This window comes from Gorilla gorilla, chromosome 5, assembly GCF_029281585.2.
Source record: "Gorilla gorilla gorilla isolate KB3781 chromosome 5, NHGRI_mGorGor1-v2.1_pri, whole genome shotgun sequence".
Lineage (NCBI taxonomy): Eukaryota > Metazoa > Chordata > Mammalia > Primates > Hominidae > Gorilla > Gorilla gorilla.
Window position 1 is genome coordinate 186,603,197 of NC_073229.2, and position 23,797 is coordinate 186,626,993.

The following is a 23,797-nucleotide window of genomic DNA, read 5'->3' on the forward strand; positions in this document are numbered from 1 at the left end:
CAGTGTCAGAATGATCTTATACATACTCTGGTTGAAACGTCAGAATTGTTATGGGCTTGGGTTCGATATTTATATTAATATATTATTCTGGTCACAAGGGTATTGCAGGGGTTTAGATTTATCTCATTTTTCCCCATTTTTGACATTTATTTCCATTTCTCAATTTTTCTTTCCAGACCTGAGGTGCCCAGCTCACATGAAGCAGAGCCTCTTTCCCTCCCACAATCATCTCAAGATCACCACAGCATCAGTTAATGCCTTACTTTCTGGGCTTATCTACTCCTGTATTTAAAGATGTTGTTTCTACATTTTCACTTGTCCTTGGAAATTATCTTTTTTTATTTTTTGCAAGATCATCAAAAAATTTTAAGTTCCTTAAATTTTATTTAGTAATTTTAGTAGGAGGCATTTCTTATTATGTTAGGCTTCCATCTTGCAGGTCCCAGAACTTTCTGACACTGTGAAGGCCATACCAGCCCACAACTGCCAGGATCTATTGTATGTGGGAGGAAAATCAACTTCTACCCTGTAAAGTCATTGTGATTATTTTGTGTCTTCTGTCAAACACAGTAAAAATTAATTCTATTACACCTTTGACTATTTAGATTAGAGAGTAAAAGACTAAGAGGCACATATTAATTTTTTTAAAATAACTAAACAATAACCATCTTTGCCAAAGAAAAGCATTTTGAAATGGGTGGTAGCACAGAGAGAAGGAAGAGTCCTTTCACACTAAGGATGTCATTGCCATTGGCATATGTGGCTTTAGAAACTACAAATGGCTCGATTAGCTTTAGAGTTCTTTCTGCTTTTTAGAATTTTTCTACATCACTAGAAACATATCTCTTATATTTAATCTCAATATGAAAACCTGTTTCATAGTACTTACAATAAATGCATTCTCAAATTTTACATCAAAGTACTCCACCTACAGTGATGTCTCCTTGTAGTGAATTAGAGACTCCAATCCAAAACGTATCATAAACTAAATATGCACCTGGCGAGGCCATGCTCCATGCAGATTGCACTAAACAAACAAACAAAATGCTTTAATAATCTTAGAGCATTCCAATTACCTGGACTTCCAGCTGGTGGTGAGTCCTTCCTGCTGTCAGTGTGCAGAATGACAGCCAGCCCCACAGAGTCTCCTGGGAGGACTGAGCTACTGAGGTCCACCCGAGTCAAGCTCTGGGGCTCCCGCTCACAGCCTCCCGCTGCGTTTCTGGGGTTGTCGCCTCCAGTTGCATTCATTTCTTGACCTTTTCTCCACGGTCTCTGCACAATGTGAACAATGCTCTGCTGATCCAGGTCACAATTCTGTTTTGGAGCAAGGTAAAAAAAAAAAAAAAAAAAGGAAATATCAAACATGAAATGCGAGATAGAGTTTAACTTGTCCTCTGTGGTAGAAGGGAAGCGAAAGTGACATGTAATTGACCAACTCAGGCGCTCCTTTGGCCACAGCAGTTACACACTACACATGCTAGACAAACAACACTGAACTGGGGCCAGAAACAGAAATTTGGGAATACGTGAAACACAACAGAATGCTGACGTCATATTCAAAAGGACATAAAATCTAGCAGGAAAAAATAATTACCAAACTGGATCTATAAGCACAGTGAAAACAATAATTCTTTTTTTCCCCCCAAGACAGAGTCTCACTCTGTCATCCAGGCTGGAGTGCCGTGGCGCGATTTCCGCTCATTGCAACCTCTGCCTGCCGGGTTCAAGCAATTCTCCTGCCTCAGCCTCCCGAGTAGCTGGGATTATAGGCGGGCGCCACCACACCTGGCTACGAAAAATATTCTTAAATAGTAAAACTGATTGACATCAGAATTGATATGTCATTCATTTCTGTTTTATAAAAGTACAGAAAGTGAGTTATTATTAATTAGAGGGCATTTCTTTACAGCATCGGAAATGAATGCGTTTGAGTAGGCTCCACACACACCCCTCCACAGGCACCAGCACACACATCATTACACTGGTGGGGAAGCAAGACAGGAGCACAATCCTGCCACCCAGGGTTCATTCTCTTTCTGACGATTTAACCATGAAAACCAGCTAACATTTACGAAAAGGTTTTGCATCTATATATTGACACGTAGGAACAGAAGACTTTAACATTTTGTAGCATAAAAATTAAAAGTCAGATTACTTGCTAGGACAAGAACTAGGCTACCCTAAATGGAATTCTAGTTTCAGAATATCTACTACATAGGGCCGGCCGCGGTGGCTCAGGCCTCTAATCCCAGCACTTTGAGAGGCCTAGGTGGGTGGATAGCCTGAGGTCAGGAGTTCGAGAAGAGCCTGACCAACATGGCGAAACCCCATCTCAACTGAAAATACAAAAATTAGCTGGGCGTGTTAGCGTGCGCCTGTGATCCCAGCTACTCGGGAGGCTGAGGCAGGAGGATCACTTGAACGCCCACCCCCACCCCCCCAACCAAAAAATAATAATAATATCTACTACATAGAAGCAGTTACTCATCTGCTTGCTACCCTCTTAAGACACAGCAAGGACCTTACTCTCTCAGTAAATCGATGTGGCCGGGCGCGGTGGCTCACACCTGTAATCCCAGCACTTTGGGAGGCCAAGGCGGGTGGATCACTTGAAGCCAGTAGTTTGTGACCAGCCAGGGCAACATGGTGAAACCCCATCTCTACTAAAAATACAAAAAAAATTAGCCAGCTGTGGTGGCATGCACCTGTAATCCCAGCTACTTGGGAGGCTGAAGCAAGATAATTGCTTGAACCTGGGAGGCGAAGGTTGCAGTGACCCAAGATTGCGCCACTGCACTCCAGCCTGGGCAACAGAGAGAGAGACTCTGTCTCAAAAAATAAAATAAAATAAAATAAAATAAAATTAAATTAAATACAAATAAACCAATGCCTTTCAAATACCTCTTGCCATTGTCATTTTAGGAATGCTCCAAGAACACTCAAGTGAAATGCATCCATAACTCATAGCAATGAATGATGCCCTCCCCTGCTGCTTTCTCAAGCTCTTCTGTTGCCCTCACCATCAATGTCCCTCGAACAGTGGTGCCCAGCACTCACCAACACCCCTGACCCCAAATACAATGGCTGGAATCTGCCTCCTCCACCCAGGAGGGCACCAGGACACCCTTCATCCTTAAATCCCATTCCAACCTCTTCTCTACTCTCACACCCTGGGGCTCCGTCTCATCCTCAGGCCCTGTGCCCCCTCCCCATTCTCAGAGCTCCCAGCCTCTCCCTAGGACTGCTCCTGCTCAGCAGAGGCCACTGTGCATCATTCTCTGACCTGAAGTGCTCCCCTGCATGACTTCCCAGTTTCTGTCAAAGGAAAAACCATCCCCCACATCACCCACTTCGAGCCTTCCCCTCCCACCTAAAAATCTCATTATCCTCCCATGTTTCGTTACGGGCTGCAAGAGAATCACTATCTTGAATTCCTCCTACCTAATCTTTGACATCGGCAAGGCACCAACAGTTAGCAATTCTGTCTCAGAATTACCCTTCACATCTTCAACTCTTTTACATCCCAATAGTCACCTCCCCGTTTTAGGCCTTCCTCATGATAATAGCTTTGTAATTACTCCCCACATCTGATATCGCCATACTCCAGTCCAATACATACAAGAATTCTGGGTGTGTGCTACGTAGTCTTTCTAAAGTGTCTCAGTATTACTTGTAAAATGGACTGTAACATCTCCCATGTTCTTCAAGTGTGTTTGTACTTTTTTCCTTTCTAAATCATGATCTAGATTTGATTTTTCATCTTCCTTACCCCTCCTATATGATACATGTGGCAGATTAAACTATTCTTCAAAATCATGCACGCCTGTACATTAGTGCGCATACATCACGCTCTCCACTTCCTCCCTGCGATTTGTGTCCAGCCACATGAATGGCTTTGGCCAAAGGGACGTTAGCAGATGTGGTTGAACCAGGGCCTTGTATTTGTCCCGCTGCTAAGGTCCATCAAAAGAACATCCCTGCCAGGCACAGTAGCTCACACCTGTAATCCAAGCACTTTGGGAGACTGGGGTGGGCGGATCACTTGAGGTCAGGAGTTCAAGGCCAGCCTGGCCAACACGGTGAAACCCCGTCTGTACTAAAAAGACAAAAATTAGCCGGGCATGGTGGTGCATGCCTGTAATCCCAGCTACTCAAGAGGCTGAGGCAGGAGAATCACTTAAACCCAGGAGGCGAAGGTTGCAGTGACCTGAGATCTCACCACTGCACTGCACTGCACAGAGCAAGACTCCGCTGCAAAAAACAGAACTTCCCAGAAAGCTTCTACCTGTTCACACATGGCCCAGACCTGAGTCCGACCCACTGAGGTGACCAAGTGCAGCCACACTCACAGCATGAAGCAGGCACCCGCAGCTGAAGCCAGCCTGAGGCCGCGGGCACCCCCACTGACCTGTAGGCACATGAGAAGATGGCATACTTTTATGGCACTGAGATTTGTGCTTGTCCTTTAAGCAATAATGGCAGACAGTCCTCTATTTTCCATTCTATTTGGACAAGGTATCACTGTCCATGATCAGCTCTGTGTCAGGCAGCACTCCTCTAGCTGTGCACAGCCTCTAGCCTAAGTGTTTCAGAGAAATGGGCATCAGGATCCGAGTATACTCAAGGACCTGCACAGGAGCACGTGAGCTTTGCCACAGAAGGAAAAGTGGAGAATTAGCACCCTAGCCTATCTTGAGGTTTCTATCCACATTTTGTCTCTACCTTTCCATGTTCAGGACTCAGGTACTTCCTGTGATCCTCCTAGAGAAAAGTAACACCTTTCTCCCTCATCTGAATCTAAAAATCTTTGCTTACTGTGCTCTTCTTATTGCAGTGGCTAGAGCTTGGACAGTATATATATATACACACACATATATATATACACACATATATATATACATATATACATATATATATTGTGTGTGTGTGTGTGTCTGAGTCTTATCTTCCAAATATATATATATATATATATTGTGTGTGTGTGTGTGTGTGTGTGTGTGTGTGTCTGAGTCTTATCTTCCAACTTATTTTAGAAATACTTGAGAGCAGCAACTTGGCCATACTAGCATTCATCAGAACACCTCACACAGTGCTTTGGAGCCAGGAGATGTAGAAACATATCTATGAATTCTAAAAGTCTGAAAAAATGAATGACTGAAGGGAAGTAAGAAAGAATGAAGGAGTGAATGAATCAATGAATATAAACAGTCATAAGCTCAGTGCCCAAAGTGCCACAGAGGGAACCAGCAGAACAAGAAAGAAAGGACACAGAATTTAAAGTCAAACAGACTCAAGCTCTACATAATTTATTAGCTGTATGAATTTTGGCAAATGATTCTTCCTTTCCCAGCTTTCTGCCGTTGACAATAATATATCAACTTTGAAGGCTGTTTTGAAGATTTAAGGAAATGTAAAGAGCTCAGATCCCGATCCGCAATGATACATCGTTGGTAGTATTGTTACCATTTATGAGTTTCAGAAAACTAAAGAGGATGGGTCCCTAATCTTGTACATGAATAAAGTGTCAGAATTCTGTTTAGCTACACACTTACACAATTCTGTTTGGAAAATATACAGAGAAGGCAGAATAAGCAGAAGCTATCAATGTGACAGTCTCTCTGGTAGCATTCCAACTTTCTGTGAACTAAAAATCGATACAAAAAAATAATTCCTATATCACCATATAGCCAGATGCCATGAAACACGTGCAGAACCTGAGTGAATTTTCAGGGACAGGTAAAATGTGAGAAATGTTGATGAAATCTAAAAGATTTCAAATCCAGATTTTCCTAATGCTCAGGGTACAGCTGCAAAGGGGAAAAGAAAGTTCTCAAACAGATTTCAATAGTTACAGTGATACTTATAGGACGCATTTCCCTCAGTCGCCATCCCTGTTTCTGAGATCATTAATTGCTTAATCTTTGACTCTTACAGAAAATCTTCTTGGTCCCAGAAGCGGTGCCTTTGACAGACGGTGGACTCACACACCACACTGGTTCAGTTCAAAGCTGCATTCCATGGACAGTACATTGGATACAGTCCAGTTGTACAGCCATGAAAAGCCCCAAATACTACTTAGTTCTCCTAATATACAAAAAAATTCCTCAGATGTGGGAAGAAAGAGTTTTTCTGTGGGAAGACATCAGAGTGCTCCAATATGGTTTCAGGCTACCTCAGAGCAGAAACAATGTCTTATTTATCTTTGTTTCTCCAATAAATAAAATATTACCTGTCAAAGAGAAAACAATACAGTTCTTTCTTTTTTTATAACAATATATTAATCCAACAAGTAAGGCAGTAACAAATTCTTCAGTGTAGACAAACCAAGTAGGTATTTCTGTAACCGGGTTTGGTCTTACACTGTCAAACACAGCTGATGACCCATGGGAGACTGAGGGATCAGTATCTTGGGCTTTCTGTCTATAGGATCCTTGACATGGAAACATACCAGTATTAACAAAACATCCATGGGAGTTTTTTTTTTGCCAAACAATGATCAACTCTCATCTGGTTGGACATTATCCAATAATATACAAAAAACTGATGTATTTTTCTTTTTCCAAAAAGAAGTTCCTTCAACGGCACATAGTTAAGATCCAAATATTTCAGATTCTTCCAAGCACTTAATAAAGAGTTACACAGATCATCTCTAAAATGATTAATAATGAGATTCTAAAATTGTTAACAATACCACATTATTAATACATTGTTTTCAGGAGTTATGAAAATAATTATGTTAATAATAAAAAACATATAGAATATACTTAGCCGTATATTGCAGACCATTACAGGTTTTGAGACATAATAAATTATTTATTATTCTCATACTCTGATCAGGGAATAACTATCACCATCTGCTATGTCTCAATGTGTCCTCAAAATTTATTTGTTTCAACTTAACCATCAATGTGATTGCATGAAGAGGTGGAGCCTCTAGAAGGTGAGTAAATCATGATGGGGCAGAGCCTTCATGAATGGGATTAGTGCCCTTATAAGGCAGTGCAAGTGACTTTCTGTCCTTTTTGCCCTTTTAGCTCTTCCCCTCTTCCAGCAAGTGAAGACGCAACAAGAAGGCCCTCACCAGACACTGAATACCAACACCTTGACCTTGGATTTCCCAGCTTTCAGAATTTTATAAATTGCCCAGTCTCAGGTATTTTGTTATGGCAAGACAAAGAATACAAGACAACATACATAAAGTTAGTGTGTAAACAGAGCTAGAAATAGTGTGTAAATCCATGAGAACTGTGCCTGGCACAGATAATGCTGTTTTACAGCTTACTTATTGTGGTTGCTGTTGATTCCACTTTATAGAAGACAAAGGGGAGCCACAGAGAAGTTCACGATGGGTTCAACAACACCCAGCTCCCGAGTGTGAAGCCAGGGTAGGAACCCAGGCCATCGACTCCTCTGCTGGTGTTCATTGACTCTGCTGAGAGGAAGTGGAGACTTGGATGAGCCACACAAACTAGGACAAGTCTACAGGGGCCCATGGTGAAGACCAGGGTTTGGATGCTGCAATGGAACCACCCTAGGTACGAAGGAATGATTCAGAGAAGAGCCAGATAGCTGAAATGTTAAAAACGTGAGAAGACAGGATCTGGGACTGGGCTGTATAGGAGGTAGCAAAGTAAAGATTAGTCCAGTGTGATTTTAAAAAGGAAACAAAACAAAACAAACAAAAAAAAAAGGATGAAAGTAAGAACAAGTGGGTTGCAGAGGAATCAGTGAGAGTATGGAAAGTGAAAAGAAGATGGTATAGGTGAGCTGGTAACACACCTTGCAGACTCCGGATGCTGGTGCCGGCTCAAGGTAAAGTCTGTACCTCTGGAGATCCCGTCACCCCAGGGAAGACTGCACTTATCACATTGTATTGTAGTTTCTTTGTATGAGTTGCTCTCTGTTACCAGACAATACCGTCTTTAAGAAAAAATACTGCAACTGTGTCTGTAGTACCTACTGTAGCGACCTGTTGATAAAACACACTCCCCTGTGTCTATTGAATGACTCTATGATCCTTTAAGCACATACCTAGAAGTGAGGAAACATTTCAGATGGCGTTAGTAACTTACCCAAGTCAAGTCTGATGCATAATTGGGAAATGAAAGAGCCAGGCCTGCAGCCTGTTTTCTGGCTCTGAGCCCAATGCTGTATTTCAAACATCCCACGTTGGATTGTCCACCTCTCTGTGCTCATGACATAAGTAGACATGTTGGCAGAAGTGCCCAGCCAGCGTGCTTTTATCAGCATACTGATCAGTCTATACTCATTGGTATACTTACTGTACCACTGTCTATGGTCTGTAAAGTAGGTAGGGCTGTCTTCAATATCTTCAGTATTATTCATTCATTTTCAGTTCCTTCTAAATCTGTTAAACTCTATTTCCTCATACAAAATGCTTAAAATCATTTCAGTGTATGGCCAACAAACATATGAAATAATGTTTAATATCACTAGTGATCAGGGAAAGGCAAATCGAAACCACAATGCGATACCACCTTACTCCTGCAAGAATGGCCATAATAAAAAAATCAGAAACAGTAGATGTTGGTGTGGATGCGGTGATCAGGGAACACTTCTACACTGCTGGTGGGAATGTAAACTAGTACAGCCACTATGGAAAATAGTGTGGAGATTCCTCAGAGAATCTAAAAGCAGAACTACCATTTGATCCAGCAATCCCAGAGGAAAAGAAGTCATTATACAGAAAAGATACTTGCACACGCAAGTTTATAGCAGCACAATTCACAATTGCAAAATCGTGGAACCAACCCACGTGTCCACCAATCAATGAATGGATAAAGAAATCATGGTATATGATGGAATACTGCTCAGTCATAAAAAGGAATGAATTAATGGCATTCACAGCAATCTGGATGGGATTGGAGACTATTATTCTAAGTGAAGTAACTCAGGAATGGAAAATCAAACATTGTATGTTCTTACTGATAGATGAGAGCTAAGCTATGAGGACACAAAGACATAAGCATGATACAATGGACTTCAGGGACATAGGGGAAAGTGTGGGAGGGGAGTGAGGGATAAAATACAACATACACGGTGCAGTATGTACTGCTTGAGTGTTGGGTGCACCAGGATCTCACAAATCACCACTAACTAACTTACGTAAACAAATACCATCTGTACCCCAATAACTTATGGGAAAAAAATCATTTCAGTGGAAGGCTGTCATCCTTTCTAATGTGTAATAACTTTACATTTTAAAGACTGAACATTTCTGATTTTTATTTGGATTTTTAATAGACTACATTTTCTATCTAGAAAAGGAATACGATCAGCCAAGAATGATCAGACTAATTTAAAAGTCAATAGTGTTAACAGATTCTAATGTTAAAACATTTTTACATTGAGTTCTTTCTTAAATAACTTTGAAGACACACTTTTAATAACACCTTAAATTGTCCTTTTTTGTGCTGAACAATCTTGGCATTCTTTCTATTTTTTGCTTCTTCTGAAATTAGCTTCTAACAAATAGATTTTTTTTTTAAGGCAGGGTCTCACTCTGTTGCCCAGGCTGGAGTGCAGTGGCATGATCAAGGCTCGCTGCAGCCTCGAACTCCCAGACTCAAGTGATCCTCTTATGGCAGCCTCCTGAGTTGCTGAGACTACAGGCACATGCCACTACACCTAGCTAATTTTCTAGTTTTTTTTTTTGTTTTTTTTTTTTTTTGTAGAGATGGGATCTCACTTATGCTGCCCAGGCTGGTCTCAAATTCCTGGGCATAAATGATTCTCCTGCCTTGGACTCCCGAACACTGGGATTCCAGGCCTGAGCCACTGCACCTGGCTTTAAGCAGGTGTGGTTGGAAGCCCATCACAGTTTTTAATAACGTATTTTCTATGCCAAGAAAAGACAAAACGGCAATGATTTAATAAGTTAGGCCGAATGCAGTGGCTCACATATGTAATCCCAGCACTTTGGGAGGTCAAGGAGGCAGATCACTTGAGGTCAGGAGTTTGAGACCAGCCTGGCCAATGTAGTGAAACCCGTGTCTACTAAAAATACATACAAAAAAATTAGCCAGACGTGGTGGCACAAGCCTGTAATCCTGGCTACTTGAGAGGCTGAGGCAGGAGAATCTCTCGAACCTGGGATGTGGATGTTGCAGTGAACCAAGATCGCACCAGTCCACTCCGGCCTGGGTGACAGAGTGAGACTCCATCTCAAAAAAAAAAAAAAAAAAAGGTGTTATTTAAAGGTGTTTTTTAATGTAATGGCTAAGAACTATTTTGTTTGGTCACTGCTAACAATGCAATGTGTTTCAAGACAAGATGAGGCAGAGATGTTCACAGTAAGTCAGAATAATCAAAAAGGGAATTGTTCCCAGTGATATTTTTTCACTTGAACTCCAGTTCCCCTCCATAGTTTTCAATGAACACTAAATGCCAATTTATATTAATTGGGTGAGAACAGAAACTATCCTTTCAAACTGATCCTTCATTTAAAAAAAGGAGGACTTCTAAAAGATGAATATTTGTGATTTAGCCTTTGAATTTATTTCACATTTCTTATGACTGATTTTCATTATGATCAAAAATATTATGCTGTGTAAAGATACTGAAAGCCCCTTCTCTGGTTCCCAAAGGCAGGGAATACAATTACTGTGAAAGGTCAATTAGCCCCACACTAATTGGCCAGTGCAGGCCTGGGCCTTGTCACCTCCATGTCCCTCCCGCCACAGGCCTGAGACCTTTCTGCTGCTCATGAGGACCCTACACCAGAGGGGCTCCATAGGGGGCGGGGTGGGGGGGGGAACCGCTCAGGAATCATTCGGTTTGGCTACATGCCAGCAACTGCAGTAAGTGATTTAGTTTTGAAGAGCAGAGGACAGTGCTGTTTGAGCATGTAGGGTCGGGATTTCACTTCTCTGGGTTCCCTCTTTCATGAATACAAAGGATATCGGATCACCAAAGCTATGCCCATTAAACCCACTTTAAAATTGTGTTTTATATTGTCAACAATGCAAGAAATGCCTCAAGTATCACTTCTTTTTTCTTTAAGTATTATTTTGTTACTAGTTGTGATAAATATTATGAACACTTTAAAATATATATATTTTATTTGACAGAATTAAATTAATGTTTTTAAAGCCATGGAATACGCTGTATAGAATTACTGGGGTCAGGGTTTGAGAGCTTAACAACACACCTTCTTGATGAAGCTGACCCGGAAACTCAGGCACGTCAGGGAGGTCAGCACTACCCAACAGAACCACATGTGAGTTTATGCCACGCTTCCCAAATTCCAATGGTTGTGATTAACACTCAAAATCATATACCTCCGCGATTGCAAAACAACATCTGTGCAAGGTGTTTACTGTGGGATTATTGATAATAGAAAATTATGGGCTGGGTGCGGTGGCTCATGCTTGTAATCCCAGCACTTTGGGAGGCTGAGGTGGGCAGATCACCCGAGGTCAGGGGTTCAAGACAAGCCTGGCACACGTGGCAAAACCTGGTCTCTACTAAAAATACAAAAATTAGCCGGGTGTGGTGGTGTGTGCCTATAATCCCCGCTACAAGCTGGGAGGCTGAGGCAGGATACTCGTTTGAGCCGGGAGGCCGAGGTTGCAGTGAGCCTAGATCGGGCCACTGCACTCCAGCCTGGGTGACAGAGTAAGCCTGTGTCTGAAAAAAAAAAAAAAAGAAAAGGAAAAAAAATTTTCAGAAACAAGTGAAATGCCTGACCATAGAAGACAAGTACAATCTGTGAAGAAAAAAGAAAACAAAGCAGAAAATAGAATATAGTAAGGGACTTTCTATGTCAAAAGCAAAGAAAATTAAGAACATACAAAAGTAGCTGTTTTTGTAAAAGGAAACGTAGAAAGGAAAATCGAAGTTAGTGAAAATGGTTACCTATGAGGGAGTAGGGAAATGGGTTAAAGGGATCGAATGGGAGCCATGTTTCCCTAATGTGACTTTATCTACGGTTTCAGGTGTGAGGCACAGAAAATGTTTCACACAATCACAACAATACTTATTAAATAAAAAGGAGGAAAAAAGCAAACTCTAAAACTGAAAATTACCAGAAACATATTGAGCTGATAATGTCAGTACATAAATAAAAGTAGTTCAAGTAACTTTTGGACACAGTGCTCTGTATATCCTTTAGTACAAAAAAAGGAACCCAAAAGAAATTTTGTACTTTATCTACTAAGTTGATTACTGGTATGATATAGGTGTAGGAATTCAGAAACTATTTGTATTTATGTTAAGATGAAAAATTACTAAACTTACTGCTGTTTTTGGAAACCAAGCTTTTCACAGTGGCTGAAGAAGGTGAGAAGGAGCTTCATGATGTTGGAGTTGAAATAAAGGGAACAAAATGTACTTATGAATTTTAAAAAAACCCGATTCATTGAGGGGAAATTACTCACCTATCCAGAAGTTGCAGAATAATGAGACCCATCTATCTGTTCATCACCTTATTCAACAATTATCAACTTGAGTCCAACCTTGTTTTATCAGTATGAATTATCATGGATAAACGATATTATCAATATCACTACCCACTTTCCCTTCCTATATTATTTTGAGACAAATCTCAGATATCATATTATTTACTCAACAAAAATGATCAATATGTATCTCTATGAAGGAGGAATTTTCCTATAAAACATAACTAGAATACCACTAGAGGAACTGAAAAATTACAAATAAACATTTAATGGCATCAAATATTTATGTGTCCATAATTTTAATTGTTTCCCAATCTGTTTGAATCGAGATCCAAACAAGTCCATATTTTGGGACTGGAAGGAATGTATATCTCCTTTTAATTTCATTTTATTTATTTATTTATTTATTTATTTATTTATTTATTTATTTATTTATTTTGTGAGACCAGGTCTCCCTCTGTCACTCAGGCTGGAGTGCAGGCATGATCAGGGCTCATTGCAGTCTCGGCTTCCAGGGCTCAGGGGATTCCTCACCTCAGCCTCCCCAGAAGCTGGGACAACTGGAACGTGCCACCACATCCAGCTAATTTTTTGTATATGACATACAGACAGGGTTTTGCCATGTTGCCCAGGCTGGTCTCAAACTTCTGGGCTCAAGTGATCTGCCTGCCTCAGCCTTCCAAAGTGTTGGGATTACAGGCCTGAGCTACTGTGCCTGGCGTTCAATGTTTTTTTATTAAGACATAACTAATATATTGTAGTTCTCCCTTTTAAAGTGTATAATTCAGCAGTGTTTAGAATATTTGCAAGGTTGTGCAGCCATCAACACTCTCTAATTTCACAACATTTTCTCTTAAGTTGCTTTTACAAGTTCCCTCACCCATCTCTCTTCCTGTTTTTACAATTAAATTTGAAGAAAAATGGGTTCATCCATTGCAGAATTTCTCATAATCTAAATTTTGCCAGTTGCATATGGGTGGTATTAGTGAACGAGTTCCTACATTGTCCCTATTTCTGAAAATTTTATATTTGTGGCCAGGCGCAGTGGCTCACGCCTGTAATCGCAGTGCTTTGGGAGGCCGAGGCAGGCGGATCACAAGGTCAGGAGATCGAGACCATCCTGGCTAACATGGTGAAACCCCGTCTCTACTAAAAATACAAAAAATTAGCCGGGTGTGGTGGCAGGTGCCTGTAGTCTCAGCTACTCGGGAGGCTGAGGCAAGAGAATGGTGTGAACCTGGGAGGTGGAGCTTGCAGTGAGTGGAGATTGCGCCACTGCACTCCAGGCTGGGTGACAGAGCAAGACTCTGTTTCAAAAAAAAAAAAAAAAAAATTATATTTGATTCTACAGGCTTGACTAGGTTTAGGCTTAATATGTTTTGCTGGGATTCCTGTAAGGTGCTGCTTTGTTCTTCAAGAAGGAAGCACTATCTGACTATGCCTGAGTCTGACTACATTTGGCTGTAGCGTATCTTCTTTATGGAAGATATGCTAAAATTGTAAAATGGTGATCTTTTAATATTATCACTTCTTCTCCGACTATTAGATAAAATATTTCTATCAAGATAAATTTTCCCTCAATAGCTATTTTGTTACTCAGAGATAAATTTTGTATAGGAAGGCAGAATAAATGCTCTATTCTTTTCTTGGTTTATACATTTTCAAAATAAGTTGACTCTAGCAATGAATAAAAATGCAATTTTTAAAAGCATTATTAAGAAATTATAGAAAAGGCCAGGTGCGTGGCTCATGCCTGTAACCCCAGCACTTTGAGAGGCCAAAGCGGGTGGATCACTTGAGATAAGGAGTTCAAGACCGACCTGGCCAACATGGTGAAACCCTGTCTCTACTAAAAATACAAAAATTAGCCAGGCGTGGTGGTGGATGCCTGTAATCCCAGCTACTTGGGAGGCTGAGGCAGGAGAATCGCTTGAACCTGGGAAGTGGAGGTTGCAGTGAACCAAGACCACACAATCGCACTCCTGCCTGGGTAACAAGAGTGAAAATCCGTCTCAAAAAAAAAAAAAAAAACCAAATTACAGACATACACATATTAATAATGTCCATCGATTGTACTTATTATTTTGATTGGTGGTTATCTATAGCTAATTGGCACATCTTAGAATGGGTTCCTGAACTGTGGCAGAGGCGCAAGAGTCTTTGGTAGCTTCCCTGCCATCCTGTACGACAAGAGACTCCAGCCTGCTTTGAACACTTTTTGTTCTAGACCCGTAATAAATCATTTTGACAAATAAAAATGGTATTTAAAGATGACGATGTGGATGGTTAGAGATACTCATTGCTACTGGATTCATAAAGGTTTGTCAGATTTTTCAGTGACATGAGGTATGTTTTGTTCATTTTTTAAAGATAAAATACATCATGAGTTCAATCTGATATTTCCCATTCAAACCGAGGAGTATACGGTTTTAAATAATCTCCTTTGTCTTCCATCTTAATCTTCTTTTCTCTTGTTCAAAATCATGAAAATGAAATGATTAGATGTCACATAATTACTCATTATTTTAGACATTATGTACACAATGTGAATGATACCATTAAATTGATTACTAATCATAGTTTAAGTTTTTCTGCTTGTAGTTCTTTTTGTCTTGGGATGTACCTCATTAAAGATGTATAGTCAAACTGCTGTATTCTAAAGTCACTTGGAATAATGTGGCTATGATTACAACTAAAGATACTTGCATTCATTTTTTTGACTTTATTTTTTATTCTTAGAATTTTCTATTTAAAATATTTAATTCTGTTTTATAATTATGGAAAATATTTTCAAGTTTCTAAAGTAAAACTTTAAAAACATAAAATTGTCAAGGATGTCTCACTTCTACTTTTGTTTGTTTAATATATTCACTATCTTTTTGTTTGTTTTTAGATTTCTGCTTTACCTCTTTAACAGAAGCTGGTGTATGTGTGTGCGTGTGTGTGTGTGTGTATTTAAGCACCTTTCGTAGATAATTGATAGCATGTTATATACTTTTTTCACTTAATTTCCCCTACAATTAATTCTACAGTAGTATATACACATTTCCTTATTATTTTTCACAACCATACAGTAACCTCACGTGTGGATAAATCATAGTTTATTCAACCAATACCCTATGTTCTATGACAAATGAGGTCCCACTGGCCAAGTTTGGGAAAATATAAATACAAAAAAGAATAGATTGATAACAGGTTATAATACATTAAAGAAAAAATCCATGAATATATGATAATATTAAAAAGTATACGTGTGAGGAGTAAGAAAGAGTTCTTCCATACAGAACAACAGAATAAATATGGCAAGAACTGTCGGCACAGACAATCATATTTTTGAAGGCACTGATGTAATAATTAATTCACTCAAGGATCACCAGTAGAAGCTACAGCAAATGGATCCAAGATTGGTGGGAATCGGGATTTTGGCAGTTTCCAAGTATCTGCCCACAGATTCCCTAATAATTTCATAAGAGGAGGGTTATTTCTGCAATGGGAGATTTGGCAGGCATCACTGTAACTAAGATTCACACGGGCATTGTCAGTTACGAAGGATTCAGCATTAACAACAACAAAGTTTAACCCAAATTTAGCAATGAGGAGACAATAAAACAAATCGAGGTTGCAGGATAATTCTGCAAACAACTGACCCTTACAATTCAAATTTTTAAAGGTGCAAATTAGGTGTGTGTGAGAAGGCTGTTCTATACTAAAGCAAAATAAAGATACATGATAACTGAATGTGATCTGTATATTTGACTAAACTTTTGGTCAGAATAATTTAAAAAATTATCCAAAGCATACAAACAACCTTTAAAACTCATCAGTAAATAAATAAACAAACATTAAAAAAGGGCCAAAGGCTTTAATAGATACCTCACCAAAGAAGATACAGAGATGGCAAAGAAGTAGGCTCCACATCTTATGTCCTCAGGGAGCAGCAAATTAACGCAAGATACCACTACACACCAGTTAGAATAAATCCCAGAACAGAGGCAACACCAAATACTGGTGAGGACGTGGAATAACAGAACTCTCGTTCATTGCTACTGGGAATGCAAAACGGTATAGTCACTTTGGAAATCTGGTGGTTTCTTACAAAACTAAACATACTATAACCGTACAATGCAGCAATACCTGGAGTATTTACCCAAAGGAGTTTAAAACTAAAATCATGTCCACACAAAAGCCTGCACACAGATGTTTACAGCAGCTTTATTCAGGATTGCCAAAATTGTATGCAACCAACATGTTCTTCATCAGGTGAATGGATAAAGTATCATACATACGGATCATGGAATATTATTGAGCACTAAAGAGAAATGAAGTATCAAGCCAGGAAATGACATGGAGGAACCTTAAGTGCATATTACCAAGTGAAAGAAACCAACTTGAAAAGGCTACACATTGTCTGATTCCAATTTGAAAAGGCCACATGTTGTATTATACGACATTCGGAAAAAGGCAACACTATAGAGACATTGAAAATATCAGTAGTTGCCAGGGACTGAGTGATGATGGAGGGATGAATAGAGACAGCACAGAGAATATTTAAGGCAGTGAAAATACTCAGGGTGATACTATGTTGATGGATAAATATCATTATACACTTGTCCAGACCCACAGAGTGTACGCCAAGAGTGAACCCTCATGTAAGCTATAAATGTGAAGTGATTACAATGTGTCAATTTAGGTTTATCAGCTGCAAAAAATGTACCGCTCTGGTGGGTGATGTTGATAATGGAGGGGGTATGGGCACATTTGGGCAGGGAGTAGATGGGAAATACCTTCCTCTCTATGATGTGAACCTAAAACTGCTAAAAATTAAATAAATAAAGGCTTAAAAAAGCTATAAAGGACAATTTGGGAACAATTAGGAGGATCTTTGAATATGGACTACAAAAGAAATATCATTGTATCGATGTTAAATTCCTTGAAATTTACATCACACATTACACTGGCTACGCAGAAGATTGTCCTTTGCCTTTGTAGATATAGACTGAAGTGTTTAGGACCAAAATGTCAGTCTATCTGCAATTATGTTTAGCCTCTTGAGAGACAGAGGAAACAAAGGAGGGGAAGGTGTGAGTGAGGGAGACAAAGAAAGATAAAGCAAATGTGGCAAAGTGTTAACAGTTGGGGACTCTGGAGAAAGGTTGTACAGATATTTGCTATAAATAGATTTTTTTAAAAAAAATTTTAAAGGTTTGAATCTCCTAAAATATCTTCATACTCAGTCACTAAATGGAAAGTAACCATTCAAAATAAGAAATGTTGGCGAGGTGAGGTGGCTCACGGCTGTAATCTCAGGACTTTGGGAGGCTGAGGTGAGTGGATCACTTGAGCTCAGGAGTTCAAGATCAGCCTGGCCAACATGGTGAAACCCTGACTCTGACTCTACTAAAAATACAAAAAATTAGCCAGGGGTGGTGGCAGGAGCCTGTAATCCCAGCTACTTGGGAGGCTGAGGCAAGAGAATCGCTTGAACCTGGGAGACTGAGGTTGCAGTGAGCTGACATTGCACCATTGCACTCCATCCAGCCTGGACGACAGAGACTCCATTAAAAAAAAAAAAAAGAAAGAAAGAAAGAAAGAGAGAGAGAGAGTGAAAGAAAGAAAGAAAGACAGAAAAAGAAAGAAAGAAGGAAAGAAAGAAAAAGAAAGAAAGAAATAAAGAAAGAAAGAAAGAAGGAGACAGAAATAAAGAGAGAAGAGAAAAGAAAAGAAAAGAATCCTCTGTCTTAATCCTGAGTTCTAATTTGATTGCCTTGTGGTCTGAGAGACTGTTTGTTATGATTTCTGTTCTTTTGCATTTGCTGAGGAGTGTTTTACTTCCAATTATGTGGCTAATTTTAGAACAAGTGCTATGTGGTGCTGAGAAAAATGTATATTCTGTTGATTTGGGGTGCAGAGTTCTGTAGACTGAGTTCAAGTCCTGAATAACCTTGTTAATTTTCTGTCTCATTGATCTGTTTAATACTGACAGTGGGGTGGTAAAGTCTCCCACTATTATTGTGTGGGAGTCTAAGTCTCTTTGTAGGCCTCTAAGAAGTTGTTTTATGAATATGGGTGCTGCTGTATTGGGTGCATATATATTTAGGATAGTTAGCTCTTCTTGTTGCATTGATCCCTTTACCATTATGTAATACCCTTCTTTGTCTTTTTTGATCTTTGTTGGTTTAATGTCTGTTTTATCAGACTAAGATCGCAAACTCTCCTTTTTTTTTGCATTCCATTTGCTTGGTAAATATTCTTTCATCCGTTTATTCTGAGCCTGTGTGTCTCTGCACATGGGAAGGGTCTCCTGAATACAGCACACTGATGGGTACTGACTTTTTATCCAATTTGCCAGTCTGTGTCTTTTGATTGGGGCATTTAACCCATTTACAATTAAGGTTAATACTGCTACGTGTGAATTTGATCCTGCATTCATGATCCTAGCTGGTCATTTTGCACATTAGTTGCAGTTTCTGGAAACTGAACAACCTGCTCCTGAATGACTACTGGGTAAATTATGTAATTAAGGCAGAAATAACAAAGTTCTTTGAAACCAATGAGAACAGAGACAATGTGCCAGAATCACTGGGACACAGCTAAGGTAGTGTTAAGGGGGAAATTTATAGTACTAAATGCCCACATCAGAAGGAGGGAAAGATCTAGAATTGACACCCTAACATCACCATTAAAAGAACTAAAGAAGCAAGAGAAAAGAAATTCAAAAGCTAAAAGGCCAGGCATGGTGGCTCACTCCTCTAATCCCAGCACTTTGGAAGGTTGAGGTGGGTGGATCACTTGAAGCCAGGAGTTCAAGACCATCCTGGCCAACATGGTGAAACCCCGTCTCTACTAAAAATACAAAAATTAGCTGGGCATGGTAGCGTGTGCCTGTAATTCCAGCTACTCGGGAGGCTGAGGGAGGAGAACTGCTTGAACTGAGACCTGGAAGGTAGAGGTTACAGTGAGTGGAGATGGCGCCACTGTGCTCCAGCCTGGGCTACAGAGTGAGACTCCATCTCAAAAAAGAAAAAAAAAAAAAGCTAGAAGACGACAAGAACTAACTAAGATCAGAGCCAAACTGAAGGAGACAGAGACATGAAAAACCCTTCCAAAAAATTAATGAATGCAAGAGCTGTTCACATATACACCATGGAATACTATACAACCATAAAAAAGAATGAGATCATGTCCTTTGCAGGGATATGGATGAAACTAGAAACCATCATCCTCAGCAAACCAACACAGGAACAGAAAAAAACACTGCATCCATGCCATAAAATACAACTCAGCATAGTATTCCATGGTGTATAAAAAGGATGAGTTCATGTCCTTTGCAGGGACATGGATGCAGCTGGAAACCATCATTCTGACAAACTGTCACAAGGACAGAAAACCAAACCCCGCATGTTCTCACTCATAGGTGGGAATTGAACAATGAGAACACATGGACACAGGGAGGGGAACATCACACACTGGGGCCTGTGAGGGGGTGGGGGGCTAGGGAAGGGATAGCATTAGGAGAAATACCTAATGTAAATAATGAGTTGATGGGTGCAGCAAACCACCATGGCACATGTTTACCTATGTAACAAACCAACACATTCAGCACATGTATCCCAGAACATAAAGTAAAATTAAAAAAAAAAAATAAGAAAATAAGAAATGTGGTATTACTACAAAATTTTTAGGATGAAAAATTGTATGTATTTCATGCTATCTGTCATGAATTCAGCTATCTAACCTGCTATATCCTACACATAGTTTACAAACTGACCTAAGAAAGGAGGGAAAAATGAAAGCAAAATCCAAAGTTGCTTATAAAAAAGAAATCTTTGCTTTGGAATATGAGAAAGCTATTGTATAAATACAGATTACCAATATGGTTTAAATAGAAGAATTATAGTCAAATACCATAGCAAATGAGTTAAAGTTTTGCAGCTCATTACAGTTTTGAGGTCTCTAAAATGAATAAGCATAATACCCAAAATAGTGACTTTGTAGAATCCTAAAATCCAGTTATGCAGTCTACAGCAGCAGTCCTGAATCTTTTTGGCACCAGGGAGTGGTTTTGTGGAAGACAATATTTCCACAGATGGGGGCAGTGGGGATGGGGTGTGGTTTGTGGATGAAACTGGCCCATCTCAGATCATCAGGCATTAGTTAGATTCTCGTAAGAAGCACACAGCCTAGATACCTCACACGTGCAGTTCACAATAGGGTTTGCACTCCTATGAGAATCTACTGCCACTGCTGATCAGACAGGAGCTCCAGCGTCATGCTCATCTGCCCATGCTCACCCGCTGCTGTGCAGCCCAGGTCCTCACAGGCCACAGACAGGTTCTGGCGCCACGGGGGTTGGAGACCCCTAGTATAGAGCAACGCATGGGCAAAAGCACTGCATGAGTAATCAAGGTCAAAGGCAGAATGAATGGATGTTCTAATTTACTATGGAGGCAACATAGCAAAACCTCTTAAACATTTTACAACAAAGATCCTGTCCATATTACAATCTTCAAACAGATATGGACTTCCATACAAGAAGAGTATATTAAAAAAAAATCCACACTCTCTCAGATGTTCACCCAAAGTGATAAAAATGGAAACAATAGAGAGAATCACATCTGCTAAAATCCATATTAGAAAGTATACAAATAAAAGTGCTTATGATAAACAGCTAATGAGAATAAATGGATACACTATTAAGCTATCTTGGCAGAATTTATCAATGTCTTAGATGTACATGCAGAAATTCTCACATATGTCCTCAAAAACACATGTACATGGATGTCCTTTGCAACCACAGTAAAAACCATGGCAACAATCTAAACAGTCATCAATATTGGGCTGGCTGCCATTCATACATACAATTGGTAAACATTTGTTATAACTCTAGAAGTAACGGAAAAGAAGGCGGTCAATTTTTTAAATAAAATCAGCAAGTTGCAGAATAGCATGCACTATTATTATTAGCCCATTTGTCTGTATGTTGTATATCAGTCTGTATATGCATTAACTTATTGGGTACACATAGCAAATTCTGATTAACTCTGAAGAATGGGATTAAGTGATGGAAGAGAGGAATTTGTATGTTTGTGAAATTTTAAAAAGTCTAAGCACACATTACTTTGATAATTTTCAAAAGACACCTGGGAAATTATTTGCAAGTAAAATACTCATTTAATTCCTGATAAGCTTTCCTTTCTTTCTCTCTCTCTTTTTTTTTTTTTTTTGACAGAAAAGATAATGACAGTAAATGCTTTACTTAGAATAGAATGGAATTGTTTTTTCTACTTTTCTGTCAATGTCTTTATGGATGATGTTGTCATCTTCATTTTGTCACTGTTAGTTGTAACTTCTTTCTGACCTATGTTTTACCCTTTCTGGCTACAAGCTCATTTTACACACAGTTATTTATATGAACAGTTGGGAGCCACTCACTCACCTCTCTTTTGAGAAAAGAAAAATACATTTGTGCTTTATAACTTTTATTATCTTTATGCCAAGAAGTCTTTTTACTTTCACCTTAGATTTGTGTCTATTTTTGGAATGGCAGAGATGCTGGAAATCATATTTCAATCCAACTGAAATGTAAGTGTGAGTGCGTGTGTTTGTATGTATGCGTGGTTTTATGTCTTTAGAATTCTTTGTGAGTGCTCCAGTAAATCTGGTGCCTTCTGAGACGACAAGAGAGGATTAAGGAAATGGTATGAGTTTTTTGTAACTATCTCAATGAAAAAGTAGAGAAGCATAGAGTGAAAAAATCCTTAGAACAGTCTTGCTCTGTCACCCAGGCTGGAGTGCAGTAGCATGATCTCGGCTCACTGCAACCTCCGCCTCCCAGATTAAAGCAGTTCTCATGCCTCAATGTCTGAGTAGCTGGGATTGCAGGTATGCGCTATCACACCCAGCTAATTTTTGTATTTTTAGTAGAGACAGGGTTTCGCCATATTGGCCAGGCTGGTCTCGAACTCCTGACCTCAAGTGATTCACCCACCTCAGCTTCCCAAAGTGCTGGGATTATAAGCAGGAATAAATGCTACTGTATTAAAAGTATTAGATCCTGATCCCTGCTTGATGTGTTAAGCTCAGTGTCCTCTATCTGAAATAAAGATACACACTAGCGTGTTCTCCAGATTCACCTTAATTTTACCTGAACAATATTCTAAAATTTTCAAATTATAGCACAAACATACTAAGTACACATATAATTCACAAAAATTAAATACATATATTTAGCCAAAAGTAAATAAAATAAAATCAGTAAAATAAACAAATCTGAGAACTTCATGAATGTCAACCACAGCCTAAATGCAAAGAAGGAATAAAACAGCTACTTCTTGGCTCTTGGGCTTTCATGGGCCCAGGATCCACTAATGTAAAAGTAATTTCAGAGATTTTGAAGGGTAACTGGGTATATTTACGTATTGTGTTATTTCTTTCTTTTTTTTTTTTTTTTTGAGATAGAGTTTTGCTCTTGTTGCCCAGGCTGGAGTGCAATGGCGCAATCTCGGCTCACTGCAACGTCCACCTCTCGGGTTCAAGTGATTCTCTTGCCTCAGCCTCCCAAGTAGCTGGGATTACAGACATGTGCAACCATGCCCAGCTAATTTTGTATTTTTAGTAGAGACCAGGTTTCTCCATGTTGGTCAGGCTGGTCTCGAACTCCTAACCTCAGGTGATCCGCCCGCCTCAGTCTCCCAAAGTGCTGGGATTACAGGCGTGAGCCACCGCGCCCGGCCATATTGTGTTATTTCATCTCACATCTTGACCCTTGAACTTTGCCAGTTCTCCTGTAAATAGCAATTCCACTGTAGTTACTTACATTTGAAGTTTGGGCAGTTTTTGATAAATATCCTTATTACTGGATTTTCTTTTCAAAACGAACAAGAATATTGGACAACTCAGGTCCTCCGTTTGAAGACATTCACAGCTGAGAATGATATTCGTATACATCTGGGCCACAGACTAGCAGTTCATCTAGTTAATCAGTTACTACGTAGCCAACCTCACACGTTGCTATTTACTGCCAATATGCTGCACAGCTACAAGTGTTATGGGCTAAATTGTGTCCCCTCACAAGTCATACATTGAATTCCAAACCCCCAGTATCCCAAATGTGACTGTTTGGAGATAGGGCCTTTACAGAGGTAACCAAGTTAAAATGTCAGCATTAGGGTGGGTCTTATCTAACATGAATGGAATACTTTTAAGATGAGATTCAGGTATAGACAGACATAGAAAAAAGAGCATGTGAAGGTACATGGAGAAGACAGGCATCTGTAAGCCCAGGAGAGAGGCCACAGAAGGAATCAACCCTACTGACACCTTGACTTTGGAATTGTGAGAAAATAAACATATTATTTATTTAAGCCACCCAGTCT

General features: G+C 39.6%; 1 protein-coding gene across 4 annotated transcripts in view; it reads right to left on the minus strand.

Annotated features, from left to right (window-relative positions):
- PRKN (parkin RBR E3 ubiquitin protein ligase) overlaps positions 1–23,797 on the minus strand; it is a 1,379,176-nt gene that overhangs the window by 917,918 nt on the left and 437,461 nt on the right. For all 4 annotated transcript variants that reach the window (XM_055391408.2, XM_019029889.4, XM_055391406.2 and 1 more), the window contains exon 3: positions 1,077–1,317. In XM_055391408.2, coding sequence (XP_055247383.1) covers positions 1,077–1,317 — 241 coding nt within the window. The remainder of the gene's footprint in view (positions 1–1,076; positions 1,318–23,797) is intronic.